The sequence below is a fragment of the Dothidotthia symphoricarpi genome, assembly GCF_010015815.1.
Source record: "Dothidotthia symphoricarpi CBS 119687 unplaced genomic scaffold P153scaffold_4, whole genome shotgun sequence".
Taxonomy (NCBI): Eukaryota; Fungi; Ascomycota; class Dothideomycetes; order Pleosporales; family Dothidotthiaceae; genus Dothidotthia; species Dothidotthia symphoricarpi.
This window is the reverse complement of record NW_022985011.1, coordinates 881,297-900,405: the sequence shown is the minus strand read 5'-3', so window position 1 is coordinate 900,405 and position 19,109 is coordinate 881,297. Positions and strand designations below refer to the sequence as shown.

General features: G+C 51.7%; 6 protein-coding genes across 6 annotated transcripts; 2 read left to right on the top strand and 4 right to left on the bottom strand.

Annotated features, from left to right (window-relative positions):
• Positions 1–1,747: 1,747 nt before the first annotated feature.
• On the bottom strand, positions 1,748–6,843 carry P153DRAFT_173756 (putative histidine kinase HHK6p). Its single transcript, XM_033662316.1, has 8 exons — positions 6,055–6,843; positions 5,350–6,001; positions 5,221–5,291; positions 3,092–5,157; positions 2,886–3,036; positions 2,680–2,832; positions 2,581–2,622; positions 1,748–2,531 (listed from the first exon to the last, which is right to left on the bottom strand). The coding sequence occupies exons 1-8, from the start codon at positions 6,412–6,414 to the stop codon at positions 1,938–1,940; spliced, it is 4,089 nt and encodes a 1,362-aa protein (XP_033527182.1). The 5' UTR covers positions 6,415–6,843; the 3' UTR covers positions 1,748–1,937.
• A 1,407-nt stretch (positions 6,844–8,250) lies between these two features.
• On the top strand, positions 8,251–9,572 carry P153DRAFT_364064 (cell division control protein 16). Its single transcript, XM_033667507.1, has 3 exons — positions 8,251–8,388; positions 8,477–9,234; positions 9,287–9,572. The coding sequence occupies exons 1-3, from the start codon at positions 8,269–8,271 to the stop codon at positions 9,408–9,410; spliced, it is 1,002 nt and encodes a 333-aa protein (XP_033527181.1). The 5' UTR covers positions 8,251–8,268; the 3' UTR covers positions 9,411–9,572.
• A 2,098-nt stretch (positions 9,573–11,670) lies between these two features.
• Positions 11,671–12,775, bottom strand: P153DRAFT_382419 (NUDIX domain-containing protein; the record flags this gene model as incomplete). Its single annotated transcript, XM_033670150.1, has 2 exons — positions 11,671–12,648; positions 12,707–12,775. 2 exons carry the CDS (start codon positions 12,773–12,775, stop codon positions 11,671–11,673), a joined length of 1,047 nt encoding a protein of 348 aa, XP_033527180.1.
• A 691-nt stretch (positions 12,776–13,466) lies between these two features.
• On the bottom strand, positions 13,467–14,872 carry P153DRAFT_382418 (eukaryotic initiation factor-like protein 4A-I; the record flags this gene model as incomplete). Its single annotated transcript, XM_033670149.1, has 4 exons — positions 13,467–13,477; positions 13,530–14,531; positions 14,595–14,738; positions 14,839–14,872. The coding sequence occupies 4 exons, from the start codon at positions 14,870–14,872 to the stop codon at positions 13,467–13,469; spliced, it is 1,191 nt and encodes a 396-aa protein (XP_033527179.1).
• Positions 14,873–15,315: 443 nt separating this feature from the next.
• P153DRAFT_333377 (Clavaminate synthase-like protein) lies at positions 15,316–17,166 on the top strand (the record flags this gene model as incomplete). The annotated part of the gene is made up of 3 exons (XM_033665566.1): positions 15,316–15,648; positions 15,757–15,932; positions 15,999–17,166. 3 exons carry the CDS (start codon positions 15,316–15,318, stop codon positions 17,164–17,166), a joined length of 1,677 nt encoding a protein of 558 aa, XP_033527178.1.
• Positions 17,167–17,263: 97 nt separating this feature from the next.
• P153DRAFT_364061 (Phox-like protein) lies at positions 17,264–19,080 on the bottom strand. Its single transcript, XM_033667506.1, has 2 exons — positions 18,700–19,080; positions 17,264–18,633 (listed from the first exon to the last, which is right to left on the bottom strand). Exons 1-2 carry the CDS (start codon positions 18,805–18,807, stop codon positions 17,485–17,487), a joined length of 1,257 nt encoding a protein of 418 aa, XP_033527177.1. The 5' UTR covers positions 18,808–19,080; the 3' UTR covers positions 17,264–17,484.
• Positions 19,081–19,109: the final 29 nt, after the last annotated feature.

Below are 19,109 nucleotides of genomic sequence, written 5' to 3'. Positions count from 1 at the left end.
AAACTTCAATCATCTTCGTCCGGATGAGGACACCATGAATCGAGATTAAACAACGGCATTTACCATGCCCTGTCTGCTCAGAATCGTGCTTTCTTTCTTGGCACGTGCTGTTGCTGTAGCCTGCCGAGTCTGACACTTGAACTTCTGGGGATTTGTTTATTCCCGATATACTGGAACATACGATCTCTTGTGGAGAAAGACTACTCCATGTTCCTATCTTCTGGTGCGACAGACGACCATCTTCAATGATCATCAGCGTGATCAGCAAAAGCCCCCGAGACGAACCACACGTGCGGCGTGCGGCGCGGGCAGATGGGAATGCCATGTTTTGATGTGCGTTGGCAGCGGTGATCGAATGACGATCGACCCGTTTACGCCTCTGTGTCGTGCGTTGAAATTCGATGCGGACCCCCGTTCCTCTCCACCTTAGTCTACTCACAATTGAATGCTTTTGCTATCACCCATGGCCCACTCTACCAAGGCCAAATTAATCGAGCCAAGGAAGCAAAATGAAGCGTATTGAAAGTATAAGGGTGGATCCGGCGAGAACTTGAACCGGGTATCCAGGTATCTGGGGTAAGAGAAGGAACATCTTGCTAGCGCAGAAAATGAGTTTGGAACCAGTGATTTCGCCAACATTTCGCCTCAACGTTGGAACTAGCTTGCTGTCACCTCTCCAGTGTAACAATCGGAGATTATGACTCGACTGTCAGGCGTCAAGTGTAGTGGTGGCTTTGCGGTTTCCAGATCGTTCCCCCACGGCGTGCTTTCGTGTATGGAACTCCTTACACTTTACTTTGTCAACTTCAATTGTTGAGGCTTAATTGAAAAAAGAGATGCAAAATCTGTTAGTGACTTTAATTTTATTCACGAATAGCAACACGACTAATCTTGAATGTGGTATCCCTCTCTGCGTACAAGCTATTCGCCACAAGTCGGCATCTTCCAGGACGCTCGCATGTTAGCTAGATCCATCTCAATTTAGTAACTCTGGCGAATGGAAATATTCCTTCAGAACACTCGAAAAGTGGATTTGGTGTGCGTACGTGGTGTACATGGTTTACTTCAGGGGGATATCACAATTCCGTGCTGTTTCTTCGAGTCATCTCCCCCTTTCCTACTTTTCAGGCTTCGTGTGCTCATACGAAATCTTCATCACCAGCACACGGTACCCGTACTCTCCAGGGTATTGACTCACTACTTGGATATGGCCAAGGATCTGGTATATTGCACCTACTTGGAAAAACATGCCATATCTTGAAGCAGCAAAGTGCACATGACGCGATTCGCCAATCTCCAGCACTAACCTTCCTGAAGTCAAAGCCTGTTCCCGTACGCTATTGAATTGTTGTGATAAAACTCCGGCCAACGACGGTCTATCGACAGTTGAGTTTGAGATCTGCGAGCGGGCTGATGGTGCAGTGCGGGATTGAGTCGGAGCTTAACAGTTGTGTCCCGTGCTTTCTTAAAGCGGTTCGTAAACCCAAAGGTCAGTTGATACAGGAATATGACACTACACGAATGTAGCACGTACATGCTGCATAAGGAATCCGGCATGCCCCTTTCGTAAAGCTAGCTACTGCATGGGGCAAGGCAATACCTTGTCGCTAATATAAGCCGTGCGAATGAAGTGGGGCTGTGCTGGTCGCCGACCTTTAACAACCCATGACCAATCAACGTCGAGTGACCCTCCCATCCCAACACCCGTCTCATCACGACGAACGACTAATTGAACAATGGATTCGGGATCCCTCAACATATCCCATTACGCTCTTCACTGCGTTCATTGCAAACTAACCCTTATATAACGGGCCATGGGATCATCGCCAGACTGGATACAGTCGGCATTTTCGACTAGGCGCAAGTCAACTTCATTTGCGGTCCTTGTCGAGACCCCCCAAATTCAACTGTTTTCATGTGTCGACACCACTCTCACTTCATCTAGAGAGGTGTCCAGTGACTGTCAGCTCGCTGTCGCGAACCCGGTTTGCTGGTAATGATGGTCGCGCAGAGAGATGCGCGCCTTTGCCATCGATCAAACTTTGAGAATGGTTGACTACGTTCGAGCTGGCGTCAACCTCACGACTCGACTCATGTAGCAAGGCAGCGTCTTCGTCCTGCTCGTGGGCCAGTCTCCCAATGTTCTCTTCGGTCAGAGGCATACTTGGTTCAACTTCCTGCCCCTGTGATCTACCACGGTGGTTGAGCTGCGGCCCTGTGAGCGATATTAATTTGTCGTCTCGTAACTTGGTATCTCGTTCTTCGGCATGGATGCGTCGCATGGCCCTGTCCCCTTCGTCTTCCGAGGAATTCGCAAAGGCTTTGTCGTTCTGAAAATGCAGGCGGTCAAGTTGGGCATCGAAGGTTGTTTTAGAGCCAATCGGAGGGCTTGCGATATTCGAGCCATCCTTAGCACCAAGACCCGATATCAGTGAGCCCGAGACTGTTGCGACGTGTCGATCGTTGTCATCTATGGATGGCTCGTCTTTGGCCGGTTTTCGCCGTCCTTCAATTGCCCATTTGACAAGCATCTTTTCAAGGGTCAGGTGGCATTCAACGTTGCGCTTGTTCAAAACTTACCTTCTCCAGAAGCTTGCCCTTGACTGGTTTGGCCAGGTAGTCCTAGATTCGTCAGCACGTGGAAGCCATCAACGTGAATGTCCTGATCAAGAGACTCACATCCATTCCTGCAAGCGTGCACTTCTCTTTGTCTCCTTGAATGGCGCTGGCTGTCATGGCAACGATTGGAACACCCCGGACTTCGGGCCTGTCTTTCCAAGGGGCCTCTCTCCGAATCGCGTGCGTAGCGGAATACCCATCCAAAATCGGCATCTGGCACAAACAATTAGCAAGCGGTGCGTCCGTTGTTGTTTCGAGTAACCTACCTGTACATCCATAAGAATGATATCAGGTTGAGGATGAGACGGCGTAAATTCTTGTTTGAGATAGTCTAGAGCTTCTTGTCCGTTCCAGACAGCATTGACTGAGAAGTGCAATTTTTTTATTGTCTTCAGGGCGATTTGCTGGTTGATGTGACTGTGACAAGAATTAAGCCTGGTCACTAAACAAGCAGGAGAACAATGTAACTTACTTGTCCTCGACAACCAGAATATGAATTTCCCTCCTTTCGTTCTCAGACAATTTCATAACGTGATCTGGAATCTTGGGATTGAACATGGGGAACGATTGGACTCTCGAGTGTCCATCGATATGCTTTGGTGTCACAGGCGGTGTGTGAATCTCGGAGCTCCCGCAAGACACTGATACATCGCTTTGAAGCCGGTCTGGGATTGACGCGAGATCAACCAATGGTGATCCATCGCCTTGGTAGGGTACTCTGCTGAATGGAATCCAGAATGATGCTGTAGTCCCTTGACCCAGTTTCGACTCAAGTCCGATTTGACCTTTCATAAGTTCAACAAGATTCTTGCTGATGGTCAGGCCAAGACCTGTGCCGCCAAATCGGCGAGCAGTGGATGAGTCTGCCTGGCTGAAAGGTTGGAATAGACGCTTGCGAACTTCGTCCTCGATACCGATGCCTGTATCCTTGACCTTGAAGTTGACTGTGACTGTGTCCTTGGATTCATGGGTAATTGCGACGCTAAGCGTGACCGAGCCTTCCGACGTGAACTTGATACTGTTTGTCAGGACGTTGGTGAGAATTTGTCGCAATCTTCCAGGATCTCCCACTACTCTCAAATCTCGTTCAACTTCTGGTTGTATGATACTTTGATATACCAGACCCTTTCTTTGTGCCGCGAAAGACATCATCTTGTTGACATCTCGGAGAACTACACTGAGGCTGAATTGCACCTCTTCCACGTCCAATCGCCCAGATTCGACTTTTGAGAAGTCGAGAATGTCGTTGATGACTGTCAGGAGACTATTGGCCGAACGATGTATGTTTTCTGCACATTCTTTCTGCTCTTCGTTGAGGTTCATGTCGAGTAAAAGTTCGCTCATGCCGATAGCACCAGCAATTGGTGTTCTGATTTCATGAGACATGTTCGCGAGGAACTGAGATTTCATCCGACTTGCTTCCTTCGCTGCTGCTGCGTTTGCTAGGAGCGTTGAATTTTCCTTTTCTTGCTCTCGAAGCTGATCTTCCTTCGCCCGTAACTCAGTGATGTCCATCGAGACACCAATGACCCCGTCAACAAACGAATCGCCTTCCACGCCTCCAATTCGAGGTGTGCTCCATAGTGGAGCAAGACGTGTCCGATAAATGCGATCGCTACCTGCCAGGTCTTGTTCGACAATTCCATCCTGTGTCTTTCCAGTAAGGATTTCAGAAAAGAGTTTCTCTTGACGTCCTCGCTTTTCGCCGCTCATGTTGAACAGTTTGAAGATATCTTCCCCCAACGTATCCTGGCCTAAATCTGACTTCCAATGCGAAACGCCCTCGAGTAGAACCACTTTGCTCTCCCGGTTCACTGCCCACAACAAAATTTTCGCGTGCTCGATTACTTTTCGAAGTTGTTCCCTGGTCTGGCGCGCTTCTTGTCGAGCCACTACTAAGTCGTGTATATCAGTACAGGTTCCAAACCACTTGATTATTCGTCCCGCATCATCGTGGAATGGAATAGCACGGCCGAGCATCCAGCGCCATTCTCCGTCGTATCGTTGGCATCGATACTCTGTGTTGTATGTCTCACCGGTCGCGAGTGAGTGCATCCAGGCAGGAGCAGATCGAACTACATCCTCTGGATGGAACGGTAGTCGCCAACCTTCACCTATGGACTGATCCACAGTCAACCCTGTGTAATCGTACCAACGCTGCGAAAACCAATCATGCATTCCATCGGACGTCGTTGTCCACACCATGACAGGCATAAAATTGGCAATGTACTCGAATTGTTTCTCGTTCTCTTCGATTTGTGCTGCGATCTGATTTGTGTATTCAGTAACATCCTTGAAGATTACTATTCCCCCTAGGAATTCCCCAGTCTCCTCGTGCGATATTATTTCACCGTTGACTTCGAATACGATTCCATGTCCAGTGGTCGGATGTCGCATACCAAACCGTCTTTTTTCCATTCGCTTTCGTGAACGGCAGAGCTCCATGATCGGGAAATCTTCGAGTGGCAGTTCTTGTTGGAAATCCTCGGTCCACACTCTGAATTGTTGGAGAAAAGCTCGTTGATCACCAGGCGCGAACTACATTTTTAGGTAAAAGGTCAGTGGTTGTCTTGATGCAACATATACTTAGATACTACGTACTGTTGCTTCCTTAGGCAAAAGTCGCATGAGCGCTTTGTTGGGTATACCAAACCCTTCGTCTTTCCACATAGCTGAAATCCACGTCAGGAACCCAGGACTCGCAAGAGAGGGGGCAAGGATATCACAAACCATATGACGGCATGTTTATTGAGTTTAAGATAGCATCTTTCAACTGAGTGGCTTTCTGAAAGATAGAGGCGGAAGCAGACACGTCGTTCCTGCCTGTCGAGGGTGGGCCACGAGGGGGAAACTCGGGTTGTTGTAGAATAGGCGTAACAGCCTTCGATGTGGGATTCGAGCTACTTCCTGAGCGATGGCTGGAGGATGAACTGGACGCGGAGCTGCGCGAGTTATGCGACTCAGACCCAGTGCCTGTTCGATTCACGACCCGACTTGTAGGGCGCGAATTCTTAACAGGCTCGACAGCTGTAGCACTTGTAAAAGTCAAGGTGAAGTATTGAGTGTCTTCTATGTTCCAAATCGAAATGATGCAGCATGCTTGGAATGCGGTATGGAAGGAAACCTTTCTCTCAGTTTTACGTGGGACGCCGTCGATGCCCCGTGCGGAGGGTGCGATTACCACCTCCACAGAGACATCGTGTACCGTGGTCTGCGCTAGATTCGTGCTACTCAGTCGATGTAGAGACAAGTCGCTTGGAGATTTAGAGCGGCCATGCCCTGGTGGCGCAGTGGGTGTAGTGTTGCCACTATCTGTAACGTCATCTCTATGCTGGTCTGGGCCGTCTTTTTTAAAGTCTTCAACGACGCCGTCCAAGAATGCCTGAGAAGTTAGTGACTTAACCGATATCACTTTTGTTTACAGCCATTACGAACCTCCCACGATACCAATATTGGCGAACCATCCTGCAAGATATCAATACCAAGCTGTCCGACACTCTTGCCTTGAAGAGCCTCTGAAATAGAGAAGTCATGCAACGCGATACTCTCGAAGTCGATACCAAGTAAACGGCCCATTGCTTCGTTTGCCAGAGTTATGGTCTTCTGAGCGGAAAGCACGAGTAACGGAATCGGCAAGTACTGCAGCGCGGTAAGGGACACCATAGTGGCCGACGGCGGAAGCATGTGCGAAGAAAATGAGTCGCTGCTATGTGTTGAGCACGGGGACTTTGGTCTGTCGTTGAGATCAAAGTATCCCGTGTCATCACCATCCATTTCGACCGTCAAGATCGACATTGTGATAATTTTTAATCGATCGTGAAGTCGTTATTGGATGCCTCTAAACCAGCCGCACATGCAGCAAACGACCTGGCCAAAACATGGGCAACTGAGCGCGTCGTGACGAATTCAAGGAGTTCGTAGGCGAGGCGGAGGTCGAGGATATCTTTGTAAGGCGCAATATGTATGGAAAGCGGTAGATGATAAGTGGCAGCGGAGATGCACGGAACGTGGATACGGTAGCGGTAGATTGGTCGCAGTTCTAGACTCGCTCGGCGATCCTGTCGGCGAGAAATTTCCAGTGCTGCCTTCGCATGGAAGGTACAGAAGGCACGGTTGAGTCGGGGGATAGAAGGTTGGCGGGAGAGACACACGACAGACAGGTATGAGTGTGTGCGAAGACGGATCTACAGTTATCGTTCGCTATTGTCTAAGCCCAAGAGCTTCTGGAACAACTCGCTCCCTCCACCTAATGCCTGATGACGTAATTGAGTCGGCAATCTCTCCGGGTGCCACGATTGATCCTTTCAGGTACAGATTTGCGGAAACAATGGTAGTGCCAAGATCTGCCACTGCAAGGGTACCGTACTGCTTATGTGGTTGAGCATTCAAGACCACGCGATCATGGGGTTTGCTCGGAAGTGTCACGATCGTGGTAACACAAAGTCCAACTTTGGCTAGATCGTATGTCATAACGACCCGTAACACAGTGTATACGATTGGTCTGTGCTAGAAGAGCTTGCTGAAACCTAACGAGACTCAGGAAGGGAGACGCGGTGAATGCAATTCGTATTCGCTGCCTCTTTCTACCTGATGTATAACAGTGGCTAACATCGTTAACGCCGCAACCTTATCATCGGGATTTCGAGTACTAACAAGTGGTTCTCGTATGAATCAGCCACGCCCTCAAAAGTGACATTCACCGTCATGTTATGCAAAACTGCTTTTTGGTTATGTTACCCGTCTCTAGGCTCTTGACTGCCAGTAACATGTCCTGATTTCCCCACATCCCTCTATGCATTGTATCAAACGTCATATTGCTGTTACTCTCAGGACACCGAATGGTTTTCCATAAAAGTATGAAATGGCCTTTGACACTCGCCGGTGCCTCCAAAGTTGCACAGTCGACTGGTCTTAGGTCTGGAAGGATTGCTACTAATTTCGTCGAAGAGACGGGGGGGAAGCGATCGATGAACCGGCGTAGTCTGGAGGTCCATGTACAACGTCTACATGTTCTGTCGTTCGTCATAGCCGAGTATAGATTCTTTAGAGCTTACTAGATCTAGACGTCTCTAGCGATAAGTGTTAAGAAAAATGTACTTTAAATAATGCTTCGTCATGTACCAACCCCGCTGTCTAAGAACTCAGAACTCGAGTCTATTATCAACGAGACAGAGTGGGTAGAGGTCGGAACGTCGGCATAGTGCTGATGGTATTCTGCGTCAGCCCTATTCTGTCCAACCCGACTGTGACAATTATAGTCATAGGAAGCGAGTTTGGTAAATGTTCTCGATAGTACGGAGTGTGGCAACACTCGAGTGATTATAGGCATGAAAACACCGCCTATGATGGTATGGACCGAGTCTTGTTGTTGCAGAAGTCATTTGGCTACGCCGTTCTGATAAATAAGCAAGAAAGCAGCTGACAGAACTCGGTGGTGTGAGCTCATATAGCCCTGATGCAGCTAGCCTACGTTGAGCACGCAAACTATGGATCGATTCCAAGATACTGGAGAATATACAAGGGTCCAACAGTGGAGATCGGTTGAGGTGGGTCAACTTGAGAGAGGAGCGGGACGACATTGCCAAGCCACGCGCCGTTCCAGGGATTGGAAACGCAACCTTCCGTGTTGATACCAAAACACGATTCGGGATGGCGAACCTGGACATGCTGCTGCTCAAAGGAGCGTCTTCGGAAACCCCTGAAGCCAACCTCAATGAGCTGCGCTATGCTATTCTCGCAAAAGGCATACCTGCGAACAGTGAAGGCATGGTAAGCCATTCCAAGTACTAGCATTGTCCACGAGCCGGAATACCACAACGCCCTACAACTACACACCACTGACGATTCTTTGCTGCAGTCCGAGCTGCGCATCTACATCTGGCTTATATTGTTAAACGCGCCCCCGCTCCGCACCGATGTTTATCTCGACCTCGTTCGACAAGGCGCGTCTCCCGCCCACGCCAAAATCCAGAATGACACCTTCCGAACCTTTCAAGGCGACCCGCTCTTCCGCCGACGCGTTACACAGAACAGCATAACACGCGTTTTGAATGCTGTTGCATGGAGGCTCAACGACGCGCACGAGGCACGTGTCAATGGTTGGCAGTCCCCACCCACCCTGTCCGAGTTTGGCGGCAGTCCCGATACCTCGATCATGTCTCGCCATTCTTTTACTGCAGGCGCTAGGACCGAAGCATCTACGACAAACGATGCCGAGCAGATTGGCTACGTGCAGGGCATGAATGTGCTCTGCGGACCATTTCTCTATGCTTCCCGAAGCGAGGTTGAAGCATTTACTGGTTTTGAGAGGCTCATCACTCAAGAATGCCCAGGATACGTGAGGGGATCTATGGAGGGTGTGCACAAGGGCCTCGCACTTGTCGACCGCGTCCTGGAGGTGGTGGATTCGAAGCTGTACGGACATCTCATGGAACACCATATGGAAGCTAGGATCTATGCTTTTGCATCCGTACTCACCATGTGCGCTTGCACACCGCCTCTGCCCGAGGTCTTGCAGCTTTGGGATTTTCTCTTCGCATATGGCCCGCATTTGAACATTTTGTGCATCGTAGCACAGCTGGTTTTGCTTCGAACGGACATCCTGAATAGCTCTAGGTGAGTCAACTTATTTCACACTGCCAGTTGTACGCCTCTGACACCCATACAGTCCCAATTCAATTCTTCGAAATCTCCCTGCTCTCAACGCCAAGAACATCATCGGTGTTGCTATGAGCTTCGCTGGCAAGATACCAGAGGACATGTATGCCGAGATTATCGACCACGCCAAGTGAGTGAACCATGTATTGAGGTTGGCGTGTGGCGGGATGGTACGGTACTAATGTGTTACGATAACGACGACGATTAATGATACCCTTAGAGCATGAATGTGGACTTTGGAGCACTTACAGCATGTGATAGAGCTAGTAGTCACTTTAATTGTAGCAATCTTTTACTTTCTTCTCTCACCCTGGAGTTTTTCAGCAACGAGACTTGCCAAATGTGCCTTTACTGGGACGTGCAAACAGCCTATCTAGTAAAGCTATTTTCGAATGGCTTGGTCTTCGCTTATTACCTTCTCAGTATTATGCAAAGGGGAAGGCAGAAAGTGCACAGAAAGATGTGATGAATGTGATTATCTATCGTGCCAGAGAACAGGTATAAGTACCTTCTCTGGACTTTGTCTCAGACAAGCAGATTGACAAACATACCCTTTACGAGACCACAACCGGGGTTGAGACATGACCAGTTGGAAACCCTCCCAACATGTATCCTCAAATCACCCATCGCCTTTCAGATACAGCCTGTATCTTTTACGCGGCCTCTTTACTACTTCCTCTAATCCTACCAACTTCAACACGACTCTCTCATCTGCACCGTTTCCCAAGCGAGTCCAGTGGCGCCTTCGACAACTACCCAAACGTCGAGCATCGCTTCCTGACCTTCAGGATCTCAGCAGCCACTTCCCACCCATACTCACATGGAAAGGGGTAATTGAAGATATCCCATCCTTCCTTGTTTGTTATGGGTGTCTTACTGAGGTCGAGGCGTTATGCTTGTTAGTGAAGATTCGTCTGAGGTAGCGCTTTTGCTATACAACCAGAGCTCGACACTGTCATTCTACGGCGAAAACACCAACCGCTAAATCGGCGAAAGACGAACACTCATGTCAGTATCATGTCAGTACCCCGATCCCCAGTACAGCTCTCGTAAGCTATGCGAATAAGGATTGTGCTACATACGCCGTTGGAAATACCGGATGCCCAGATTTCCATCCTGTCCAAGAGAAGTTGAGGGAAATCAAACTCCGTTCGTTGGGTTTCGACGTTATCGCATGCCCGTTTCTGTCTTCAGATTCGAGTTGCGACAGTCGGTGCCGATTGACCACCTTTGAGATTATGGATTTCTTCTACAATTCAAGAGTTGCTCGGCGACATATAGCTCCAGTATTTCAAGGGGACCTTCATCACGCACCTAGACCACCCTTTTATTTCCATCCTCTCTAACGCCAATCAGACGTTTGTGCAAATGCCGAAGAAAGAAAAGACACAGCTTCACCTCCAGATGCGACCTATCGACCAAATATTACAGATAAAGACTTTCTGACAGGACACAACCTACACTGACACCGTCGCCAATTCTACCGGTACAAAGAAAGCCCTGATTCTATGGACTGTCGGATTATCTCCAGAGACGCGATGCACATGCAGCTTAAGAAACTTGCCCTGCCCGACGACGAGCTCAATCCGAGATAACGACCAAGCATACACGAACGGAAATCACACACTTCACTCGATTTCACTCTAACAGGAGTTTGCAATCGACATGGAAAGTACACCAACCATCTCACGCGAAACTATTCCCCAGCCCGAATTTTCAGCGCTGGAATAGAAGAATGGCCGCGTTCAAGCAGTTTGAGGCTACTCGACTACTTGCACGATCCGGCTAGATAACTAAGCTGTCTACGAAATTCGATCCCGCGCTGGAATTGCAGACACAACATTGCAACAAAATGATCCTTGGGGAGAATATCATCAATTACTGTCAGTCATTGGGCTAGGCGCAGAAATATGAATGCGTTTCTGGTATGGATATCAGTTCGCCGACGATCCTTGGACATTCCTCAATCACAACTTTCACTAGCCTTGAAGCTCGCCTTGTTCACTGTCGCCTCCATGCTCATGCGTTGGGCTAGCACCAGTGTCAGGTGTAAACTTTGCCACTGCTCTCGGCCTTTCGCAGCTAGCAATGCCACGGTGCTTCGTGTTCCTGAAAGCGTTACCGTGTTCAGCGAGAGGTAAAAGAATCTCTGCGACTGGAGCTATTAGGAAGAATGATGTAGGAATGAAGACAGTAGGGTCGTGTCTGTTCCCAAGGACTGATATAGAAAGGATACAAGCAACAATATACAAGATACGCGGCAATCGAACCAGTAGCTTTCACATACAACTCAACCTCCTAAGACGATATACAAAACAGAAAAAAGTCTACCCATACTTCCAACGCGTTGATTCCATTATGATATGACATGCAAACCACCCCACCCACACAACATCACATCTTACTAGCCTCCCTAATGACTTCCCTCGTCAACACCTCCCCCTTCTTCCTCTCCTGACTCAGTCTGCCCATCTTCAGCAACCGCCCAATCATCTCCTCATCCCCAAAATGGCTATTATGCTCAAACTCTGGTTCCGCGCCGTACGCCACCCTCGCAGCATCAACCATGATGCGCGCCGTCATACCGAACACACGAAACGCAGTCAAATCGTCGAAAGAAGTGGGTTCAGGCCGGGGATCGTCGCCCTCTGGCTGCGCCGACGGCGCCGAAGCAAGCGAAGTCGAAGAGGTCTGTGAGGGGTTTTTGGCGAGCGAAGAGGGCGATTGGGCAGGGCGGGGGATATAGAAATTGTGCATGCGCCACTTGCTCTCATGCCAGTCTGTCCAGCTCCCCCGGTACCATTTCTCGGGCTTGCCGTTCTTCTGTACGGGGCCTGGGCCTTCGCCCTTCCACTCCTTGTGCAGGAAGTTTGCGAACGGCGCGGTGAAGACGGCGGCGACTTCCTTGGGGTCGAGACGCGGTATTAGTCGCTCTTCGACAGACACATCGTCTGCTTCTCCAGATGAAGATGAAGATGCAGATGGTGTCTTGTCCGGTCTCAGAAACGCAACACATGGCCGAACACCCAACTCGGTCCTGGCCAGGTTCGCCGGTAACTCGCATAAATGCTCGACCTTGAACCCCTTCAACCGCCCTAGTCCACCCTCATCCCACGGCAGACCGACTTCCTCGTACGCTTCCCGTCTCGCAGTCGCAAACGGTGATTCGTCGAGAGAGTCTGTTTTACCACCCGGCAACGCAGCTTGGCCCGCGTAGTTGCGCAGATGCGCGCTCCGCATCGTGAGCACGACTTTGAGGTCGCCGTGGTGGTCAGGGAAGAGCAGGATGAGGACGGCGGCGCGTCGCGTTAGAGGGCAATTATACCATTGCGTAGGTGGAGGATTGTAGGCGCGGAGGCGGGCGAGGGCTTGCTGGTGGGGGTTAGTATGGCACGAGGGTTGGAGAATATGCGGGCATATGCGGACATACAATTGAAGACTGGGAAAGCGCCATGGTCGCTATGGCTTTGCTTTGCGCGAGCCATGCTGTTGGCCTCATGGGATGCGCGTGGGACAGAGCTCGCGAGAGTCGGAGGGGTTCATGTCATGGGCCGAGGCAGTCGTAGCCGATAGGAGGACTCGATGACGAAGATTCGACTTCGACGTGTTAGTAATATGCCTCTGATCGTGTCGTCTGTTCGTGAAGCATTTCTGGATCTCCCAATAATGGCGGCGCATTGACGACTAGAGCATGTTCACATGGAAGAGTAGCATATTCAGTAACTATCATGCAATTGAACCGCGTCTCTATATGAAAGGAAACTCATGATCGTCATCGTAGACAGGCGTGGCCATGGAAATGGTATCCCATCGCAACAAGTCATGATAGCTTGCAGCAACCCCCCAAAATGCGGAGTCGCCGGCAAGCAGTAAAAAGGAAACAGTAGATCGCAGAGAGAAACAATCCAGCCAACGGCGCATCTGCTGCGTATCTCTATCATGTGCAGAAAACATTCTTTTGGGGAAATCATTTCGCATATGAAAATGGACAAACGCCGAGATGCCGCGATGTACAACCCCAGAGACGACCACTCGTCCCACCTCGAATCGCTTTTTATCAAAGGAAGAACACCACCTGACCGAGCAGGTGTGCCCGAATTAGATTACCACCGCCTCTATCCCAATTACGCCACCAAAATGTTCAGCGGGTAAGGAGAGACGGTAGTTGGATCGCAGCGAGGAACAACTGTTTAGATGAGGTCTGTAAAATGTCAGAGGCCAATACTTCAATAGACGGTTCATGATAAACTTACCAGCCACGTTCATGGGCATCTCCTCGATCTGTGTGCTGTAGAACTGCTCAATCTCGCGCATCATGCGGACATCGTCAGCAGTGACGAAGTTGATGGCAACACCCTTTCGTCCGAAACGTCCACCACGACCGATGCGGTGGATGTAGTTCTCGCGGTTGGCGGGCAAGTCGTAGTTGATGACCAGGGAAACCTGCTGGACATCGATACCACGGGCCAGAAGGTCAGTGGCGATGAGGACACGGGAAGATCCTGATCGGAACTCCTTCATGATGACATCACGCTGGCCCTGGTCCATGTCGCCGTGCATGGCGGAGACGGTGAAGTCACGGGCAGTGAGCTTGTCGGTGAGCCAGTCGACCTTCCTGCGGGTGTTGCAGAAGATGACGGCCTGGGTGATGGTGACGGTCTCGTACAAGTCGGACAGGGTGTCGAGCTTCCAGTCCTCCTTCTCGACAGCAATGTAGAACTGCTTGATACCTTCGAGGGTCAACTCGTCCTTCTTGACGAGGATGCGGACGGGGTCGCGCATGAACTTGGTGGTGACCTCAAGAACGTCCTGGGGCATGGTGGCGGACAGGAGGACGACCTGAGTGGACTGGGGCAGAAGCTGGAAGATGTCGTAGATCTGCTCAGTGAAACCGCGGGACAACATCTCGTCGGCCTCGTCGAGGACGAACATCTTCATGTGGTCGGTCTTCAAGACACGACGCTGGATCATGTCCTGGACACGGCCGGGTGTGCCGACAACGACCTGGGGACCGTCCTGGAGGGCCTTCATGTCGTCACGGACGCTGGTGCCGCCAATGCAGGCGTGGCACTGGATGTCCATGAAGTCACCGATGGCGACAACGACCTTCTGGATCTGCTGGGCCAGCTCACGGGTGGGGGCGAGGATGAGCGCCTGGCAGGCCTTGACGCTGGAGTCGATCTTCTGGAGGGTCGAGATGGAGAAGGTAGCCGTCTTACCGGTACCGGACTGGGCCTGGGCAATGACATCGTGACCTGGTAGACGTGTTAGTCGCCAGTCTCACGATGGTGGAGGCCGTGGCGGGGTATCAAACTCACCCTTGATGACGGGCATGATGGCGCGCTGCTGGATGGCAGACGGGCGCTCGAAACCGTAGGCGTAGACTCCACGGAGGAGCTCGGCCTTCAGGTTCATGTTGTCGAAGGAGTCGGTCGTCTCATCGTAGTTGGACTCGATCTGGCCTGCCTGCATGTTAGCATGGGCTTACTCACTGAGCCTCACTGTGCAGTCGCAGTCCCTCTGCAGGGCGCGCGACTCCCACAGGGACAGCAGAGCACTCACCCTCGGCCAAGTCCTTGAGACCCTCGTCAGCCATGTTTGCGACTAGAAGTAGACGACTACTGGCACTGCCGTAGTCGAAAAAAGTTCGAGGCGGGGTTAACGGAGGTGATCCTGTGGATACCGCCGCTGCTGTAGGGAGTTTTTGTGGGAAAAGCTAGACACCAGATTCTCGCGCAGAGAATCAAAGGGGTATCTAGGTTGAAGTGGTGGTATGTTTGTGGTGGTGGATTGGTGGTGAGAGTAGAGGGGAAGTGGGTGGTGGGATTCTTTATGAGGAAAAAGTTTTAGCGATGACGCTAGTGGAGCACCCAAAGATTTCCCAACGGCACTCTCTACCGTTTCGCCTTCACTTTCGCCGGACGCGCCACCGACTTGTGATTCACAGCTGTTTCAAAGGTCCTTGCGTTTGCCCCGTGGCACAGTTTGTAACGGTCCCGCTGGTTTATCAGTCATAAAGTATTATTTCAATTCTTGGTTATGGCGCCCGGCATCCTTGCACATAGTCTGCCATGTGCCGAATCACGCCCCTCCAAAAAGCTCAAAACTTCGGCGGTGGCGAACTTGGAAAGCGAAGATGAGGATGTGGCGGTAGCCGTTCCTTCGCATCCACTGGGAGTCAAGCCGGCGGGCAACGCGTACACGGCATCTGAGAATATCAAATCACGCTGCGGCTCATTCGCCCGGCTGCCTGATGAGCTGCTGAGCCACATCTTTGAGTCATTCGATGCTGACGCTCTCATCCGATTGGGAAGCACTTGTCGGGCTCTGTACGCTTTTACGCGCCTGGATGAAATATGGAGAGCATTATTCGTTGGGTGAGTGCTGTGACTGTTTTACTTTCTTTCACTTCTTTCGATCCCTGTCAGCCATCTCAGTCAAGGAAACGAGAGCGTTTGAATTTTGTCAGAAAAATACAAGTTCCGTTTGGATCGAACTCAGCCCTTCCACTCGATGAGATCTGGCGTACACTTGAACGAGAATATAATCACTCCAAGATACGGATTTTTCCGTAGATGTCATGCCTCCTTTTCCAAGTCCGATCAGTCAAATATATACGAAGCATCACTCCAACTATATTCCTATCAATCCCCTTCGTCTTTGTGTCAGATCAAGCAAACTCGCAACTATTTGCGAAATTGTACTCACTAACACACAAACAGCTCCCAACCCGAAGCCTTCGAATGGCGCGGAACCTGGCGAGCAACCTACCTCAACATCCCACAAGAAAACGTCACATCAATCCCATGCACAAATCTCTTCTCAGACGTCCTCTATCGACCCTTCCAATGCGCTCACACGCCCCTTGAACCATTCACCCACAACATCCCCAAGGCCAACGAGATCCCACGACTCCCAGACCTCACCCACGAAGAGTACACCGAAAAATGGACCGACAAGCCCTTCATCCTCACAGAGCCGGTCAAACAATGGCCTGTCTACGGGACCTGGACACCCGAGTATCTCCTCGCGCAGTTCCCCGACGTGAAGTTCCGCGCCGAAGCAGTCGACTGGCCCACATCAACCTACATGTCCTACATGAGCGACAACGCCGACGAATCCCCCCTCTACCTCTTCGACCGCGCCTTCGCCCAAAAGACAAACATCGCCCTCACCGGCCCCAACGCCGCATACTGGACCCCGCCCTGCTTCGGCCCCGACCTCTTCAGCGTGCTGGGCCCCCACCGCCCGGACTGCCGCTGGCTGATCATGGGCCCCGCCCGCAGCGGCTCAACCTTCCACAAAGACCCAAACGCAACAAACGCCTGGAACGCGCCGCTCACGGGCTCGAAATACTGGCTCATGTTCCCCTCCGGCCCCGGCATCCCCCCTCCCCCAGGCGTCATCATCTCAGACGACCAGAGCGAAATCACATCCCCGCTCAGCATCGCAGAGTACATGCTCACCTTCCACGCCCTGGCGCGCCGCACACCAGGCTGCAAGGAAGGCATCTGTCGCGCCGGCGAGGTCCTGCATGTACCCACGGGATGGTTTCATCTCGTGCTCAACCTCGACGAGAGTCTGGCGCTGACGCAGAATTTCGTGCCCACCAAAAACGTGCCTGATGTGTTGGGGTTTTTGAGGGATCAGAGGGGCGAGGTGAGCGGGTTCAGGGACGATGTGTGTGAGCGCGCGTATGAGCTTTTTGTCGAGGGGCTGCGCGAAGAGTATCCTGAGGTGCTGGAGGAGGGGCTTGTGGAGTTGGAGAGGAGGGGGAAGAAGGGGAGGGGGCGGTGGGAGGAGTTGACCAAGGGAGGGGACGAGGAAGCGGAGAGTGGGGGGTTTAGCTTTGGGTTTGGAGGGGACGATGATGATGCTGATATTCCGTGAGCTGGAAAGCTCATGTTGGAATAGTAAAGAATGCCTGTTACAGAACGTTGACAGGTAGAAAGAGATGTGAAGGTTCAGATCGTATGATCCATTATCAATAATAAACATGAAGTGCTGATGACTCCAAGATCCAGTGTCAATACATTCACCGCCCTGTCTATTCCTATCCTCATCCCCATCCCCACCCCCTCAAGACCGGAGCCTACTCAATAAGTCAAACCCAAACCCTGCAAACACCAAGCTCGCGGCTCTCTGCACATTCGCCTGTCGCGCCGCTTCCTGTATCGTCTCTGGAGTAGGCACATGCCAGCCCCCGCTCTACGACGACGCAGCGTCTGCCTTCCTCTCATCCTCCTCCTTGCGCATATCCTCGAGGAACTTCTCCCACGTCTCAATCGTGCCATCGAAGAAATCCACATGTGCATCCGCCAAATCTCCTAATGTGTCCTTGAACTCGACGGCCTTGATGCGCTCAAAGTCGGCCACCTCCTTGACAGTGTGTTCGTCAAAGGCCTCGGTCGCTTTCTTCGCCGTCTCGACCTCGCCCGTCAGACGCTCGATTTCGACCTCGAGCTTGCGAACGCGCTGCCGGCGGGACTGCTCGTGATCGATGCCTCGTAGGTCTTCGACTTTGGAGCGTAGAAAACCGGATGCGCCCATGCCTGAGCCGTGGGAGCTGGCGAGCGAGTCGCGGTCTGCGGCGGACTTGGCAAGATACTCGCTCAGGCCTTCGAAGTCGAGTTGTTTGGCCTCGCGGTTGCGGAGGAGGGTCTTGATGGCGAGGATGTAGGCGTCCATGTCGCGCAGGCTGGTAATGTAGTTTTGGTCCGTGTGCTCTCGGATGGACTTGAAGCCTTGCGAAGTTGTGATGACAGAGGCAGCAAACGAGGTCAGGGTGCTTTCGACGGCAGGCTCGAGTGTCGTCAGCTTCTGGCATTGGGTGGCTAGGTCGGCATAGTCGACTTCGAGGTCGCCTTGTCTCCTGGCCACACGGATGGTAACCTTCTCGACGCTGGTCAGGTCCTCGGAGAGCTTGTGCGCCCGCTCGCTGACCTCGATGAAGCGCTTGTCCGGCTTGTGCACCTTGGACCACGTGTTTACGAGTGTGTCTGTGATGGCGTCGACAATGCCTCCGCCCTGGTCCGAGCCGCTTGCCGCCCGCGATGTCCTACCCTTCATGTGCTGGTTCCAGTCCGGGCTCTCCAAAAAGTTGATGTACAACATTGCTCTCCGCAGCACGGGATGCAGCGCGATGCGCTTGAGAAAGCGGTGCAGCGAATGCGCGCGCCGTTGGGTGAAGTCCGGGCCAAAGCGGTCTCCTCGCACGTACTCCATCTTGTGCTTGTCGGGTAGTGGTGGGACGGCGCATTGTGGGTATTCTTTCGAGAGCTGCTTCCAGAGGAAGACAAAGTCTGTAAAGCGGCGGCGGACGGTGAACTCGGACTTTTGGAACGACTGGAAGTCGGACTAGAGAGGCTGTATAAACATGCGAGCTTCACAGTGGACAATGAGACCGTGGCTATGTAGACCAACCTTTGTGGTTACCAGATACGAGACGTAGGCCGTCTGTGTGCCTGCCAGTTCCTTCTGCGGGCTCCCGACGAACGTCTCCAGGCGCCCTTCACTGAAGTCGGTCGCCATTTCGCGACTGCTGCTCGATGGTGCGTCGCCTCAAAAACGCAAAGCTTCTTCTGGAATGTCTGCGCGGCAGTCGATGCTGTGGGAGTCGACGTTGGCAATAATGTCCTGGTGTGGTTGTGGTGGCTGATGCCGTGGTGATGATGGGGCTGGAGTGAGGTCATAAAGCTCGGGTCTCGCGCATCTGCGGGGCGCGTGCTAATCGCAATGTACATGGCGGAGTAGTCCTCGACGCTTCTGCAAGAGGGGCATTGTCAAAGAAAATAGCAAAGCGAGTACAGACAAATAATAGTTGATGGTATCCA